We start from the raw sequence: 18163 nt of genomic DNA, 5'->3' as shown, positions 1-18163 counted from the left end.
TAAGAAAAGTAAGAGAATGGATCCATGCTTCCTCACTGTGTGAGATCTTTGAGGTTCGATAATCTCTATTGTTATCTTTAAGGACTTTTGATCATTTTTTAAAATTTGATTTCAATATTTGCTACTTTAGGATATCCCCAATGGCCACATATGATTTGGTTCAGCGGGACATGTTTAAGAAAGCAGCTGAATTGAAATAAAAAGATTCGAATAGAAAAGGAAGACTATATTTTTGTTCTATATTTATACATATATTCATCGATCGATCAGTTATGTCATCAATGGGGGAGAAGGACATAATTATGAATATATGATGGTAAAAAAAGAAGTCAAACATGCTCCTAATGCTATTGTTAATAGAGGGATCGAAGGTGTTATGATTGATGTAACAAAGTTAGTTTGAAGTATGGTAAGTATGTTAATCTCTTAGTAATGAGCTGTTAGATATCCTTAGTAGATGCATGACAAATAAGCTCTTGAATACTTACTGATCACACGGTCTATTTGTCTAGTATGAATAGATGAAAAATTATATGCAAGTGAAAAGTGTTAGTATACATCCATGATGCAATGGTAGTTTTGGATGGTTACGCAATGGTAGTTTTGGATGGTTACTTTTAGTAACCATCCCCTCCATTTAAAAAAAGAAAAAACTACAAGGTAAAGAAGAGATACATTTTGAAGAAAAAATACAACAAAAGATAACTCTCTTTCTTTTTTAGAATTCAAGAGTCTCTCTCCATTACTCCATTGTTTCTCAAAAGCTTTTAGATTGTTAAAAATTGATGTTTTCATATTGATCATACTATAGATTAGCTGATAAAACAGTCAGAGATTTGTTTAGACCAAAAGCCTGTAAGTTAGGATCGATTTAGAGTTTTAATTTGGTTCTTTATAGACCAAGATTATGATAGATCTTTAGAAGAATATGGGCTATAAAAGCCAACAAATCTAATTTCTATAAAAAATCCAACCCAATCTTATTGGATTTTCCAAACAAGCTCTTACATGAATTAGAAAAAGATATTCAAGTCAAGTAAATAATCATATTTATGGCAATAATTTTAGATGTATTGCCATTATACTCCATTTATGCAAAGATATATCTAGTTGCCAAAAAAATACTTGGTGCTATTTTTATTTGTTAAAAAAATATTTATGGAAAAAAATATAGAAGCAAGACTAATTAGAATAAATTTATTAAGCAAATTCATGTACTTTTGACCATATGTATGACATTCTTTGTGGTCGTTTATAGGCCAGGTCTAATCACACGATATAATTTATGGTTATTTTTGATTATTTAAAAATATTTAAAATAAATTCAGTTATGGAATGATGAGGATATTAAAATAATCTAAAATATGTTTTTTAAAAATTATCTTATCTTATATGCATTTTTTTTTTGGGTGTGTAATGTGCTTTTGTATGTGCCCAAACTCTAGTTATGTGTTTAATTATAGCATTCTTAAGAAGGATGTCAATAAAACCATTTCTAGTTAGGCATGGTTGGGCCCTGGAATGGGAATTAGTGATTTAGCCATTTTGGTTAGAAAAGTTTCATTTTTATTCCAGAAGAGAATGTGATGCCTCAATTTTTATAACCCAGTCCTAGCTCCATCCTAATATTTAAATCCTATTCTACCAAATTTATTGAAAACATTAATTTTATAAAAGACATATAATTATTTAATTGATTTTTCAAAAATACTTCAATTAGCTATTCCTATTGTCAATTGCGATTCCAATCCAATTCGAGTAAGCCAAACGCACCTTAAGTGTAATTATGGTTGCTAATGATGATCTGGGTTTGAATCCCATCCTCAGCTGTTCTCTTATATATATATATATATTGGTATACAATTATTTTATTTTTTAATATTAAATAAAAGAAAACAAAAGAAAACCAGCTCAGGGATGTTGTCTCTATTTTATACCAGAAAAAAATCTTTGCGCATCACGTACAGTGTAATAAAATTGACGTGGAGTACACTGTCCAATTATATTGGAGCACATAGCATACTTAATGATGAGATAGATATTTAATGTTGCTCAATTTTTTTTTTCTAATTTTCAGTGATAAAAATATCCTTTCCTCTATAGAACAAAGAAGAAACTGTATTATTATTTTCTGATACCTTGTATGATTTTTTTTGAATATATATGATGTCTTGAACTATATATATGACTTCCTATATATTTATGATATCCTGAATAATATATATGGCTTCCTGATATCTTGTATGATTTTTTATAAATGTATATGATATCCTAAATAATATATATAACTTCATATGATTATACATGATATCCTGAATAATATATATGGCTTCCTAATGCATATAACTTACTATGAATATATATGATATCTTAAACAATATATATAATTTTCTATGAATATATGTGACATCTTAAATAATATATATAGCTTCTTAATGCTTTATATGACTTCCTATCAATATATATGACATCATAAATCTAATATAACTATATATATATATATATTAAAATGAAGGCTTTTCAATGGAGAAGCTTCGTTTGACACGTAGTGTTTTGGAAAAAATAGGAGGGAGCCACATGGATAAAAAAAATATTCTCTCCTTTGACCACAGCTCAAGTGTTAGTCAGAGGACCAGAGCATGGAGCTGCTGGCCATGGGGAAGGATTCTCCAGGTGGTGGAGTTGGAGAGAAGGGAGGTGAGGGGGCGAATGAGGAGGTGTGGGGATAAGAAGTGGAGGCCAAGGAAGAGAGAGAAGGTGATGAAGGCTTCGGAGAGATGGCTATGGGTGGATAGGGAATTGATAAAGTCATGAGAGGAGTTGCGATATGAAGCTCTCAAAACCTCAACGGACCAACTCACACTGCTACACCTCACACAATTCCATATGCTTGAGACAAAATCACAATCAGAACCTAAGAAACCCCACTAATCTCTCTCAAGTGCTCTCTTTTCCACAGATCTTCGAAAAGAGAAAGAAATGAAAAGAAAAAGAATTCAAAAGATAAAAAAAAAAAAATCAAGATGAAGCTCTCAAAACCTCAAGGGACCAACTCACACCACCACAACTTGCACAATCCCATATGCTTGAGACAAAACTGCAATCGGAACCTAAGAAACCCTTTTGATCTCCCTCAAGTGCTCTCCTTCCCATAGATCTTCAAAAAAAAGAAAGAAATGAAAAGAAAAAGAAGACAAAACAACAAAAAAAAATCAATTTATGTGGGAGGCTTGGAGCTCTTAAAACCTTTTTTATTTTTTTCATTCTCAGCTATCTCAATCGGGTGGGAGGCTTGGAGCAGCTTAACAGGAAAGTTTAGACGATGAAAAAAACTTACCTTTTAATTTTTTTATTTTTTTTTATTTTTGTTGATTTTTTCTATATTCTCTCATGCTTTCTTTGAATTTTTTATTTCGGAGGAGCTTTGAGATGCGCTGATGGGAGGCTTGGAGTGGCCGAACAGAGAAGCGTGGAGGATGGCTTGGATTTTGTGTTGGATATTTATCCAATATTTTCTCCCCAGTCTTCCCTACGTTTGTTCCATCTCAGCGCTTTCAATCACGTGGGAGGCTTGGGTTTTGCGTTGGGTATTTATATATAAGAGTAAAGGGTATAAAATTTTCATCGAGTTTTAATGGGATGCGATTGGAGGCTTGGAGCTGCCGAATAGGGGATCACAAGTGCTACTTAATGCATCATTTTTTTTTTTTTGATAAGTTTGTGAGTCCCGTGGAAAGGTTTAATTGTAGTCTTGGATTTAGTGGTCTGTTCGAATCTCAGGTGAAGGTTTGATGGTAGTGTAAGCAGGGATGATTAAATATGGCACATGGAATACCACCATGTATATGCCATTGAACACTTTCAGATTTGTTTATTTTTCGTGTGATTTCCAAGTTCCGGAGCTTCGTTTCATCATCCAATCCAACGCATATTTATAATGGTCTATGATTCATGTTAAAATGGACAGTGAAGTAGAAATTGCTGGAGGAGAATGGCCGCGAGTGTAGACCTTTAAAAGACGGACTGGAGGTCAGTAAGACATGATGTTAGAGATGTTCAGCAGGTGAAAGAGACCATTGGTGACCAAACAGTTTACATGATGCTGATTTTTATGAAAACAGAAATAAAAAATATAAATCTTTTTTTTATATAAACATGATATGCAAAATAATTTTTTAAAAAAGATCTCTCTTAATATACAAGAATTATAAAATATTTTTAAAATATATATAATAGATATAATAAAATAAATAAATAAAATTAAATATTATTTTAATAAAAAAATCTTTTTCTGATGTCTTATATAACTTCCTATTAGATATATTGTTCTGGATATCATATATATTCACAGGAAGTTATATAAGGTATCAGGAAGTTATATATATTATTCAGGATGTCATATATAAATTCATAGAAAGTCATATAAGATGTTAGAAAGTCATTTATATAATTTATGATGTCATATATATTCACAGAAAGTCATGTATATTATTCTTTATATGTATTTATAGAAAGTTATAATTCTAATGGGAAGTCATATAAAGCATCAGAAAGTTATATATATTGTTCAGGATGTCATATATATTCACATAAAGTTATATAAAGTGTTAGTAAGTCATATATATTATTTAAAATATTATATATATTCACAGAAAGTTATGTATATTATTTCGGATGTCATGTATATTTATAAAAATTCATATAAGATGTTCGAAAGCTATATATATTATTTAGGATATCATAAAGATATAAAAAATCATATATATTGTTTAGGATGTCATATATATTGTTTAGGATGTTATATATATATATTCATAAAGAGCCATACAAATAATAATATTATTTTTTATTTTTTTTATAAAAAAATATTTTTATTATTAAAAATTAAAAAAATAAAATATTAAATAATATTAAATATTTATTTTATTTAAATATATTATATAATATTTTAATATTATTGAAGCATGTGTTATATTGCATGCCGTGCGTAAAGAATTACTCTCTATACCAACCTTTGCATTTCTCCCACTGTACCAGCGCATCGACCCACCGGCCCACCAGTAAGGCCTCTATAACGACGACCGTTCGATCCAGACGACCGACGGTTCAACATCCTTAAGATGGAAGGTTACAACTCGAACGAAATATAACTCACGTCAGAGATCGTCGCCATCCGCCTCGAAGCCTCTCCCCAAGTCCTCGAAGACCTGAGTTCCAATCTCGGCACCTTCCTACCCCTCCCCCAAGAAATCCTAGCCTCGGTTCCGGAGATCCGCGGGAGGCGGGCCACGATGGGTTCCAGGAACGACGCCAAGGCCAGGGAGCACGATGGAGCCAGCCCTGGGTGAGATCTCTATTCGATTCATCGTTTATTTTTTTCATAAAGATTTCGATCCTCGTTTTATCTCTTAAATCTACTTTTTTGATCGCAGAAAGATCTTTGTCGGAGGACTTCCCAAGGATACGAGCATCGGTCAGTCTCCTGTGCCGTTCCTCTTTCCTCTAGGGTTTCTTTCATATAAAGTTTTCTCTTTTTATTCCAATTAACCAAACAGTTGGGATTCGTTGCTATTATTCCTTTCATCATCGTATCATATGACTTTCTTCTCATAATTATTTATTCTTTGAGAAAAATGAAAGCTTGGAAATGTTATAGGTGCGTCTAGCTTTTTATGTTGTGGTATGATTCTTCGGTTAATTGTTTCTTAATCGAAATTTATGCCTGTCCTCGGGATGGATGCGTGTTGCTGAGCCCTAAAACCTTAGATGGTATTAATTGTCCTAAAGTTGTGTCATTCCTAATTTGGTTGTCTTTCTTCCTTGATCGCACTTAGATATCGCGAGTGTAGAATTATTCACAAATCTGGCCTGTGTTTGGTTCTTGTTTCTTCTTCTGCTGCTCTAGTGATGTGACCATCTTTCTGAAAGGTGAAATTTTGTACTCTTTCTTTCCCTTTTTTTTTTTTTTGGAATTTAGTACATTTTCTCCTGATACAATGCTTTTACTGCCTTTGTAACCCTGTTTCAATGTTAGTCATTTGTTAAGCATATTTGATGAACCAAGACTCCTGGGTCTTTTATCTCCTTTCTCAATGCAACTCTGGTGCTTGTGTGGTTATATATCACCATCGCATCCATTGGTTTGTTTGTTGCAATTTTGAGGATCTCACCTACCTTCTGGTCCTCTTTGCTGTAGTATACTCACAACCAAGGACATGATAGCCTAAAAAGCTTCAAGCATATGTTTGGGCATTGCTGTTGTGATTTGTTTCTTTCTGTTCTTCTCATCAGGAGGCTGAAATCTTCGTGTCCAATGCAGTCCTCTAAAATTGTTCCTTCCAGTGACTTTAGTTATATAATGCTTTCTGTTTGTTGATAACCCTACATCCTTTTTTTTTTTTTTCCTTTTCTTTTCTTATAAAATTTATAGGAAAGCCTAGTTCTATTTTAGCCCAAGGCATTTTTCACTATTGCTGTATGGTTGCAATTTATTTTGTCTTTTTATCATTCATGTCGTGTGTCTTAATATTCTTGTAATTTGGAAGTTCTTCTCTAGTTCTCTTAGCTTGAAACTGTGATCACCATCATGTGTGCCTTTTTGGAGAGAGAGAGAGAGATATTATGGAAGGAGAGTGTTGAAGGTCATGAACTATGCAATGTCTAATAAGCCATACAAATATAAATGTTCATGACATGCAATTTTTTTTACTGTGTAAAAGAAAATACTTATGGTGTTTTATTCCTGCCATATCCTATCCCACTCTTTCTTTTTATTTTTTATTTTTTAATTTTTAAATTTCAGGAATTGCATTTTCTGTATGTCCATGTAGGGTGGAGTCCATGTATGTGTTTCATAGATAAATGATATTTTTTATTTACAATTGTTAGATTTGAAACACTCCATGAGATTTTTTTTTTACTTAATTGACATTGTGATTTTTTGTTTGAATTGCTACATTTCCCCCTTTTTCATTGTACCATATCCTTGACACATAATAATCCATTGTATGAAATTTCTTGGCCATTCACCATGGCTAGGTCATAGTTTCTATGTTTTTACCCAATGAGGCCTATTTTAAATTTTTGGGCTGGTTCTATGAATATTATATTCTTTTACTTTGTGGATTTCATGGTTTTCTCTTGATTATGTTGTATTACCTATTATGTTTTGCATGGATTAGCATATGAGTAATTTTTGATATTTGTATAAGACTTCTATCATAATATTGAAATGTCAGGTTAAATGTTTCTAGTTTATACTGAAATTGCACTGGCTTGTTTCCCCGTAACAGCTACATTTACGAAGCATTTTGGGAAGTATGGAAAAATTATAGATCATGTGATAATGAAAGATAAATACACATCTCAACCAAGGGGTTTTGGTTTCATCACCTATGCTGATCCTTCAGTTGTTGATAAAGTAATCGAGGATACCCACATAATCAATGGAAAACAGGTAAATGCCATTTGTAAGCTCAGAATGTTATATTTAGTTTGCTTCAATTATTAATTTATTATTTGTGGTGCTTTGCAGTTGACAAATTAGTGGTATGGTGGAAAACATGTTTTGCTTCCCTCAAAATTTCATGTGGATGCATTTTCATTATATATATAAAGTTACTTGCATATTGGATGCTCAGACAGTTTAAATGAATCTTATCAATTATCTCCTCCATCACTTCTTAATAGTTTTCTACTATTTATCCTGCATTTCTAATACAAAGAAGTGTAATAATTGGTTGTAACTTTTGTCACATTTATAGGTGAATGTTAAATGGTTAACAGATGCTTGTTTCTTTGTTATGATATCATATACTTGGTTATGATGCAAATAAGAAATCCTATTTCAATTAGGAGCTTCTAGGGACATGGTTAATTTTCAGGTTTTAGGAATCCGTTGTCTATTTGGAGGCATAACTTGAGTTACACATCTCAGTTTGTGATATGAGAGTACTTGTTTGGAAGCTGTTTAAGTCTGACGAGTTTTATGTTATGAGTTTAGCTAGTTTAGTTGTTATAAGTGTTGGCAATTGTCATGAACATTTAAAAACGGGATTGCAGTCAGTTTGAGTCATTTTAAGAAAATATTTATTTGTCTTTTTGTTTTTTTGGTTTGTATGAGGAGTCCTAAGCAGCATGGGATTGGCTGGGAAATGTTCTACAAGTGTCCTAGCTAATTTAGGAGTTATTTTGATTGCTTTATGAATGAAGAAGCCATCCCTACGAAATTAACAATGTATTTTCTTTGGTTGAAGAATAGAATTTTTTCTCAATGTGGATTCTATGAAACCCTATGGGTTTTCCCTTAGTTTCTATATTTTTTGTTTGCGTTAGGCTCTTTTTTCCAACTATTTGTATTTTTCCTCTGATAGGTCATTTATGTATGATAAAACAAATCTTGAAACAACATATCTCTTATTTTCTGTAGCATTATGAACTGCAATTTGCATATAATAGTAGCCTGATCTTCTATTAATGTTAGGTATATTTATTATTTTCTGAGTTTGGCATTTCATGGATTGCCAACTCTTTTATATGTGTTAGTTACGTGCATCTTAGTTCTGTTGAAAATCTCAACTTGTTCTATGCACATGTATACAGAATGTTGCTAGGATATATAATCCCATTATTTTTATAACTAGATTGCATTTTCCAGTAAAAGTGACAGATCTTGTGAAGTTTACTTATTCTTGGACTTCAATGCTTAGAAACTAAAACCATTATTCAACTAGACTGGGTATAACAAAGAGAAGAAAACTTTGATCAGACATCGGTTTCATTTTTTTAAGGATAAAAAGCAAAAACCTTTGCATTTTATCCCGATATGCAAATATCCTCTTGCATCTTCAATTTCAGTAATGCCAATCCTATACTTTGTAGATTGTTGAAATATCGTCTAGCGATCCTTTAATTTGGGAGAAAGCTCGTCGTCGGTGCTATATGGCATATTATTTAGAGTTAGATGGATGATGTGGCTTTATTGGGTTATTTTAAAATGAAATAGAATGTGATGTGGATTTAAAATAGTCTAATCACTAAAATATCCAAGTTTCAATCTTAACTTCATTCCTTTCCCCAACCCTCCTTCCTATGATGGCTGTACAGCCCCAGTCAGCGACCCCCCGACCATCGCTGGTGAAGAAAAGAGAGGGAGAGAGAAAATAAGATGAAGAAAGAAGGAGAAGAGGGAGATGGGGGTGATGGTGCAGGAATGAAGGCAATGAAGCTTGCTCCCTCGGCCTCTCCCATCCTCGGGAATGGCAGAGTCACCATGTGGAAGACTGTCGCCAAACCTGTCTCCTTCGATAGCCTGTGGTATGGCTTCGACTGTGTCAAGTACCTCGGCCCCTTCTTCGGTGAGCCTTCGTCCTACCTGATCGGTGAATTCCTCGACGATTGTTGGTGGGACACCCTCGGCCTCTCGACTGACCTTGAGACCTTCACCAAGAACTCGGAGATCAAGATCATCCATTGCAAGTGGGCCATGCTCGGTGCCCTCGGGTGCGTCTCCTGAAGCTGCTGGCCCATAATGGCATCAAGTTTGGTGAGGTTGTCTGATTCAAGGTGGGAGCTCAGATCTTCAGTGAGGACGGTCTAGACTACCTAGGCAATCGAGCTTGATCAGTGCTCAGAGCATTCTGGCCATTTGGTTCTGCCAAGTTATATTGATGGATATGCCATTGAGGGGTATCGCATCGTCGGCGGGCTGGTCGGTGAGGTCACCGACCCTTTATACCCTGATGGAGCTTCAATCTCTTGGGCCTTGCCGATGATGCGGAGGCATATGCGGAGCTTAAAGTGAAGGAGATCAAGAACGACAGGCTGGCCATGTTCTCCATGGTGGCCCATCCTTCTCTCATTTTTTCATCTTATTTTCTCTTTCTCTCTCTTTCCTTCACTGGTGGGGGTTTGTATGGCCGTCATAGGAATAAGGATTGGAAAAAGGGATGATGTTAAGATTGGAGCTAGGATATTTTAGTCATTAGACTATTTTAAGTCCACAATACATTCTATTCCATTTTAAAATTATTAAATAAAGCCATATCAGTTATCTAACTCCAAATAATATTTCACGTGGCACTGACGGTGAGTTTTCTTTCAAATTAAAGGGTCGGTGGAGGATATTGTAACAATCTATAAAGTGTAGAGTTGATATTGTAGAAATTGAAGATGTAGAGGGATATTTGCAAATTAGGATAAAATATAGGAGGTTTTTTACTTTTTATCTTTTTTTAATTACGTGGAGGTTTGCTCACGAGATGACAGCTTTTCTTGATGAATGTTGTGTTAGGAAATGCCATCACATGGCGATTCGGTATGCATGTAGAGATTTCAAAATTTTAAACACGCAGCGAAAAAAAATTTCAAAAAATTTTCAATATCGTTCTAGGACAACTATACAACATAATGACTCTCGTTATGCCAGGACAACCTTATATCAGAACGATGTTAAAATAAATTTTTAATTAAATCTAATCTAATCAAGCATGCATATGGAGATCATATATCAACATAATTCAGGCATCTTCATATGTATAAGATTAAGATTCAAGCAAAAATAAAAATTTGATTTTTATCTTTGTATAGATAGATCTTCACTGCGATCCGATGATCCATAGATATCTTCATGGTCCGTTGAATCTACGATTTGATGATCTATGGATGTCTTCAAGATCTTTTTGAAGCCGCACAAGTGTTCGATCTCTACAGATATCCACACGAGGCTGATCTGATCATGAGATATCGATCTCATCGGGGTGCTAGCTTCCTTGCAGAAATCGCTCCTTGGATTGTCGAATATTTGATATCTTTGGATTATCTTCTCAAGAAAATTAAAGAGATCTATAAGAGGATCAAGAAATCAGATTTAATCTGATGTCTTTTCTCTCTTTTCTCAAGAGAAAGAGGAAGATCTGAAAAAGAAGAATAAGAGATCTTTTTTTTTTCTTTCGGTCCAACTCTTGGACTGATTATGGAGGAGAAATCATGTCCAACTCTTCTATGAAGGAGAAGATATGTCCAACTCTTGGACATCTATAGAGGAGAAGGGGAGAGAAAATCATGTCCAATTTTTGGACAAAAGAGAGAGAGAGGGAGGAAGAAGATATTTTAACAACGAACTTTTGGTTGTAAGAAAGAAAGGAGGAGCCCCTAACAACCTTAGAGCCCCATCCTTTCATCCTTCTTTTGTGCGCCACAACCTTTGCACACCATCCTCCTTTTTTCTTTTTTCTTGCACACCCCAAAAGGCTCTCAAATCACCGTGTAATCCCTTAAGGAGGTGCCCCATGTTATCCCTTTTAACTCGGGATTAGTTAGGGTTTGTATGAGGTTGGTTAGAGTCCTTAAAAGAGGACTCTTCTCTTTCCACCGCCCCATCTTTTTTGCGCCCCACTTTCTCCATGCTAAATTTGGTTGGACGTCCCTCTTGGGCGTGTTGATAAGGAGAGAGAGTCCCAGTCTGGTGGGACTCTGATTTTCTAACAAAATTTCAATCTGATTCGAATCCAATTCGAATCTAGTTTGAGTCAAACCCAATTAGGAATTAAGTCCAAATCCTATTTGGACTAGGAAACCCAAATTAAACTAAATCCAATCAGATTAGATCTGATTTAATTTAATGTTTATTTGATCAAATCAAATAATTAGCAATATTTGTAATTAAGTTCTTCTATATCTTACTGACTCTTAGTAAGTCCTTCATGTAACTTTTACATGTTAGTCCAATCATCAATCAAATTGATAATTGAATTCTTTTGCGATTTGAAATCGCTATTCGACATTCCGATCAGTCAGGATTTCTTTTGTGTGTGATCCTATAGGTTTTATTTTATCTGGTTGTGAGATATATTTTGATCTTCGTCAAAATATTATTGAAATTTCTTTCAATAGATTGGAATCATTCCAGCTCTGCCTATCAAGGATCATCGATCATCAAGACCACACTCGATGAGTCTCACGATCCATCGGTGATATCTAGCAGTATGTAGTGGCAATCCAGCAGAATGGAAGTAATGAACCTCTAGATGTAGTTACCATATGATTCACTTCTTTTATCGTGAGTCTCGATTAGACGGAGATTATGGAAAAATCGTTAAATCCCATCGTCTGTTATATGCATGATTGGTTCGACTCGAGTTCACTTGTAAATTTTTGTGAAAATTCTTTTTCAGTATTCACACTTGTTTTGATCAGAGATTTTTTAAACTCGATCTGGCGAGTCGCATAGAACTTCTCTTTTTTCTACTGAGATCGATAGATCCCATGTAGATGCACATCCTATTCTTACAATGAATCTACTGCAGCCAACATATATCTCAATGCTCCGTATGGCTAGGAGATAGAGTTATGGTGTAGTCAAATTACAGCAATCTTATTATGAACAGTTGACCGCAGATCAAAGAACCAATCACACTACTACAGCATCGAGAATGTCACTGACGAGTGAGTAGACATTCAAGTAACTTCTCGTGTTGATCACGCTCAGCATCTTTGTTCCCTAACAAGTGTCTGCACTCTCGCTCAGTGTCTCCATACTATAGATTCGAGACTCATCTATCCATAAGGAAGCAATCTATGCACCAACCTATCTGGATCGATCAGCATCCCTGTGATGATCCTATGGTTGGGAGTAGTTTATGAATTAACCACTAATGATGCATGTCTCAAATTCTCAACTATTGAGAATATATGTCATCATCTTATTAATTCATTAGACGATTCATGGACATATACACTACATGAATGGTGACTAATTGTCCTAAATAATTAGGTCAAATACGAAATTATGTCCTAAAAAGAATTAATATGTCAGTCCGATTGGCTTCCAGAGCATACATCTAACATGTTGAAGGCTTAGATTTTTTACTAGCATGAGCTTTTTTTTGATTCAAATAATGGCTTCCTGCAGTTATGTTGCTTCTCTCTAAACTGCTTGACTAATTGCTCTTGAAATAGCAATACCTTTGATGAAGTGTATTTGCCTTTGTATATAAAGACTTTTTGTTTGTGCACCAAGTAAGTCGTCATGAATTGTTCATCCTGCTACCTTACGAACTTGTGCTTATGGATTATGGCCATGTGCAACTAATCTCCAATATGTTGTGAAATTCAGAGTATAATTTTTTGCCTTGATTACCTTAAGCTGTCCTTGACCCATTGTTGATTCTACTAAATGAGTTGAGTTGTGTTTTGTTGATTAACTCTTAGAAATATGACGCTTCAGAATTGTTTGAATAATGCATGTATTTGGAAGGTTAGTCTGGCCTGCTATGCTAGGGGTTACATAACTAAGCGGCAGGACAATTAAGTTATTGTACAACTGACTGTTGTTAGAAAGAGATTGTAGGTGAAGATTCAGACTAGGTGACAACAACTTCGATGATGGGAGTACTTGCAACTGACTAGAATCCCTGTATGTCAAAGTCCATGCTTCTTTCTCCTCTCCTGATAAAATTAGGTGCACCCTTCTAGTCTATGATAAAGTGCTTCATGCACATCAACTGAAACAATGGAAGATGCCTATACTGCTTGCTGATTGGGTGTTGTGATATGCCTTTTTCTTTTTCTTTTCTTTTTTTAAAAATTTGCTGGTTAAGATTTTCCTGTTTCCCTTTCAAGTTTGTTTCTAGCTTGATCATCTTCAAGTCTCTTTTATGCTATTTTGTTTCTTATGTATGTACTTCAGTAGCTAGTGTTGGATGCTGTGTTGTGGGAGGTAAAGTAATATTTCTGTGATTTCAAATATTTAAACACTTGGTACTTGATGAGTTGTGATGTACAGGTTGAAATCAAAAGAACCATCCCAAAAGGCTCTTTGCAATCAAAGGATTTTAAAACAAAAAAGATATTTGTTGGTGGGATTCCATCAACAGTTACAGAAGGTAATTTTGTTTTTATATTATGTTCTTTTGAGCAAACATTTTGCACTTCCTGGATGCTTCTATTGTTTGCTGCTCATTCTTTATGGTCTTTTACCTATTGATCAGATGAATTCAAGAATTTCTTTTCAAAATATGGGGAAGTGGTAGATCATCAGATTATACGCGATCATGCGACCAACCGCCCTCGAGGCTTTGGGTTTATTATATTTGATTCTGAACAAGTTGTAGATGATTTGTTAGCAAATGGAAATATGATTGAACTGGCTGGTTCCCAGGTGAGTCTTTCGCAGCCTTATATGAAGGATATGGCACTGAAGGCGATTTTGGTTTGCCCCCTGTCATGCACTGTATTCTGTTTCATTTTGGTTTATGTGCAACACAGAATACTATACAGTTATTATTCTTAATATAATTTTGGTTAGATCACTATTTTTTGTTAGATTTATTATGTTCTTAGGTTTAGGGTTATGATAGGTTCAAAGATATTCCTCAGACAAGGCTTACTAGACAGTTTGTGTAACAGGAACTAGGTTAATGCTGTTGCTTTGTTGTAGGTGGAGATCAAGAAGGCTGAACCAAAGAAAGCCTCAAACCCACCGCCGCCTGCATATGGTGGTGAACCTAGGGCTCGTTCTTTTGGTGATCGCTTTGGTGATTTTGGCAACTCTTATAGCAGTTTTGGTGGCGGAGGATTTGGTCCAGCTTCCTATAGGAACCCTGGAGGTTTTGGTGGTAGGTTTGGTGGTTATGGTGCTGGTGGCGGTGAGTTTGGTGGTGGATATGGTGGTTTTGGTGGAGGATTAGGGGGTTACCGAGGAGAATCTTCTTTTGGTTACTCTAGTCGCCTTGGATCATATGGAGGGTTTGGTGGGGGATATGGTGGAGGCGGCTTAGGTGGCTATGGGCGTGGTGACGAGGGCTTTGGTGGTTATGGAGGTTCTAGCTATGGTGGTGGATATGATTCTGGCTCAGGTACCGGTTATGGTTCTGGTGGACTGTATGGTAGTAGGGCAGGCTATGGTGGTGGTGCTGGTCGATATCACCCATATGCAAGGTAGAAAAGAGGCCATTTCTTCCAGTTAAGCTTTGTTGTAGACATTGTCACTACAGGTTTCACTAGTTCCTGAGATGCAAAGTTGTGCCAGGTTCAGTAAATGCTTTCTAGTAGATGCTAGCTGGGTCTGTCAGAATGTTGAGCTCAGGCTTGCTAGTTTGCTGATTAGAGTGCTATCAGTTATGTAATGTTTGGAGACCAGAACTAGATGTTCTATGTTGTGTTTTCCGTTTGCTTGGTACTTTAGACTCTGTAGCTTGGTATGCACTCTGTAGAATGCTATAGCATCTATTAGGCCTTTATAAACGCCCTTTGGTTCTTTAGTTTGCATTGTGGCAGAGCTAGATTCTATAGTGTGAAATTTCGACATGTTGGAATGATGCTAATTTCCATCTGGGTTTGGTAGCTGCATCAACCACTGAACAAAAGCTGTTCGTCGTATTTCAATTTAGATGTTTTAGAGAGCAGCATTAGAGCAGCATTATGTTGACTGTGGCTTCTGTTTTGTTCTGCGTATGTTGCAGAAGGTTTTTTTTTTTCCTCCCTTCTTTTTTCACTTTTAAGTTTTTTTGATGCCCTTCCCAAGAAATGGCTTTTATTGTATAGCGAACGTGCAAAGTAGTTTACTAGTTTCGACTTTTTTTTTGGAGCAGGGCAGTGATTTAGGTCACTGCACAGTGGAAACAAGAGTTTCCATTTGAGTATGATACCAGCTAGTGGACCTAGAGATTCATTCTTGACAGATGATGCAACAAAGGATCTGGTGATCTCATACAGAACAGTAAGTGATCATCTGTGTCGAACAAATATCAGCATCCACCAAGAATGGCATCTCCCTCCAGTTGATACTCCGGTTTCTCTTCATATTTGATGTGCGCTGTACGATTTTCAGCATGTCTGTGCTATTCAGTCTGTGGAAAAACAGTTGCACCCTCTTGTTTGTTTTTTGATAAAGTTTTGAATCTTTTGGTCTGCTACCTTTCTTTAAGTTTTCTTCATCGTTTGGATAATCTTCACTTTTTTTCTAGAAAAGTAATTGTGTTGTAAAGTTTCTAGGAAATGTGTGTTTTTTTTTTTTTTTTTTTTTTTTAAGTTCAGTAGTTTGAGCTAGTGAAGTCACAACCACCAGACTGCTGGTAACATACATCGTTCTATCAAAGTTCTTATCATGAACAATGATTTATAGGGATTCTCTACCCTTGTTTTTCCCCATGTTCTGTTGCTTGGTTGGATTATTTGTTAACGAAAACGTAATGGCTCTTCTTCTATATACAATTTGATACATATTTTAGCTTGTCAGGTTCTCTGAGCTCATGATGTACCGGCTAATATGTTACTTGATTGATAGGACTGAGTTTTCATACGTAACCCTAACCTTTACTTGATTCAAGCCTGAACTCTTGGGGCCCTCTGTTGGACAACTCTGATATTAAGATGACAGCAATCAGTTGTATGTTCTCTTGTTTTCCTGCTGAAAAATACTGTTAAATTACTTATTTTTGAAAATCATGCTATCAGTACTGTTAAATTACTTTTTTTAAAAAAAATCATGCTATCATTGTGGCATTTTAATCTTACATTGATGATATTAAGTTGTCAGAAAAGGCCTGCACCCTCTGTTATTTTGTTTTTTCTTGGATCTGATTTTGACAAGATCAAGTAATCAAAACTATAGCTGATCTTGGAATTAGGCAGATCCTGGCAACTCATATCCCTGCACATGCTTGTTTAGTAACGCATGGTTAGTAACACTTGGTACTGGCTGGAACTCGAAGGTAAGATCTGGAGGTCGGGCATGTGCCCTCCCCGAGTAGAAATGGGAAAATCGGTTGCCATTTGATAGAGCTGATCAAAATGTGATATTGATCTAACCAGCATTACTTGAGAAAGATGGCATCAATCTTGCTCTGGCATGCAGAGTCGCCCAAGATGTGTTCCATGGAAATTCATGTTGGGTGTTTCTATTGTATATGGTAAGAGAGAGAGATTAGTTGCCTTGCTTCATGTTGCATGAATGCCAAACTAATAATTGACGTTGTGCTCTGGCATTGCCTCCAGTTTACGTTATTGCAGCAAATCTAAATTGTTCCTATTAAAGACATTCTCAAGCCAAATTTTTCATGTAGGATATGGTTCTCCAAATTTTGTATTTTAGCTGACAAGCTATATTACTAAAGTACTTAATTCACTCTTTTGTCAATGAGAAAAACAAAAGAAGCGCATCATCTACGACTGTATGTTATAAATTATTTTTCTAATTGTATGGCGAACACTATTGGACAGGTTGTCACTTGGGGCCCTTTCCATCGCGGGATATTTCTGGTCGGGATTGGGTCTGAACTTTGTCCCATATCCTAACTTTCCAAAAATTAGATTGGGTCTGCATATGTTAAAACCTTTATGCTATTTGATGCTTCCCAGGTTTGAACCTGGTTCAGGTTCCAAGCAGGTATAATGAATGATAAACTCGATTCTCTTCTTGCCCTAAATGCAATTCGAGCGTGGCATATATGTATCTAGTGTATGGTTAGTGAATATCATAAGATATATGAAGAGTATATATTAAATTTGATTAAATCATCTATATTGAGTGTGTATGTCTTTGTATTGGCTTTAGTACACTTTACCTAGGCTGGAAGTTGGCCTGAAGGGTTCTTAGGGTCAATTGGTCCTGTAACCGAACCTGGGGATAAGCTGGCCATAGATCGCTGTGTCTTATTGACAATGTAAAGTTAATGGATTACATTCAATGATGTCACTTTGCATGGAGATGATAAACCTACGCGAATTGGGGATCATGTTTTTTTTTTATTTTATTTTTTGTTTTGTTGGTTCGGCATTCATGAAGCCAATTAAGTTCAAGGTTTTAATAATCAGGTATATCGTCATAACTGACCCTACCAGAATCCTTATTGGCCAGGTTACGCTCGCTATTTTTCTCAAAAATAAAAGTTTTAGACTTCAGACATTTAAATAATAATTATTAAAGCAACTAGTGGAATGCAATTGCAACAGAAAATAATGGCTAATGATAAAAAATAACATTATCTTTTTTTCACCTTCCGCTGAATCCAAAAGATATTATTTTTAAGACCACACAATCAACGGACAGAAATTTGATAAATAAATGAAATATTTTCAAATATTTTATGTGAAAATGTACAGACAAAAATAACAATCATTATTTTGTTACTAGTTTTATAGGACATGCGGTACACATCTCTCC

General features: G+C 35.2%; 1 protein-coding gene and 1 pseudogene across 1 annotated transcript; both read left to right on the top strand.

The window, feature by feature from the left end:
• The first annotated feature begins 5154 nt into the window (after nucleotides 1-5154).
• On the top strand, nucleotides 5155-15260 carry LOC105060748 (heterogeneous nuclear ribonucleoprotein 1). Its single transcript, XM_010944577.3, has 6 exons — nucleotides 5155-5344; nucleotides 5433-5473; nucleotides 7293-7456; nucleotides 13784-13883; nucleotides 13989-14158; nucleotides 14438-15260. Exons 1-6 carry the CDS (start codon nucleotides 5292-5294, stop codon nucleotides 14939-14941), a joined length of 1032 nt encoding a protein of 343 aa, XP_010942879.1. The 5' UTR covers nucleotides 5155-5291; the 3' UTR covers nucleotides 14942-15260.
• On the top strand, nucleotides 9027-10088 carry LOC140858038 (chlorophyll a-b binding protein 21, chloroplastic-like; annotated as a pseudogene).
• Nucleotides 15261-18163: the final 2903 nt, after the last annotated feature.

Source organism: Elaeis guineensis, chromosome 1 (genome assembly GCF_000442705.2).
Source record: "Elaeis guineensis isolate ETL-2024a chromosome 1, EG11, whole genome shotgun sequence".
Classification (NCBI taxonomy): Eukaryota; Viridiplantae; Streptophyta; class Magnoliopsida; order Arecales; family Arecaceae; genus Elaeis; species Elaeis guineensis.
Note: the sequence above shows the minus strand (reverse complement) of the source record. Positions and strands in the feature narration are given on the sequence as shown.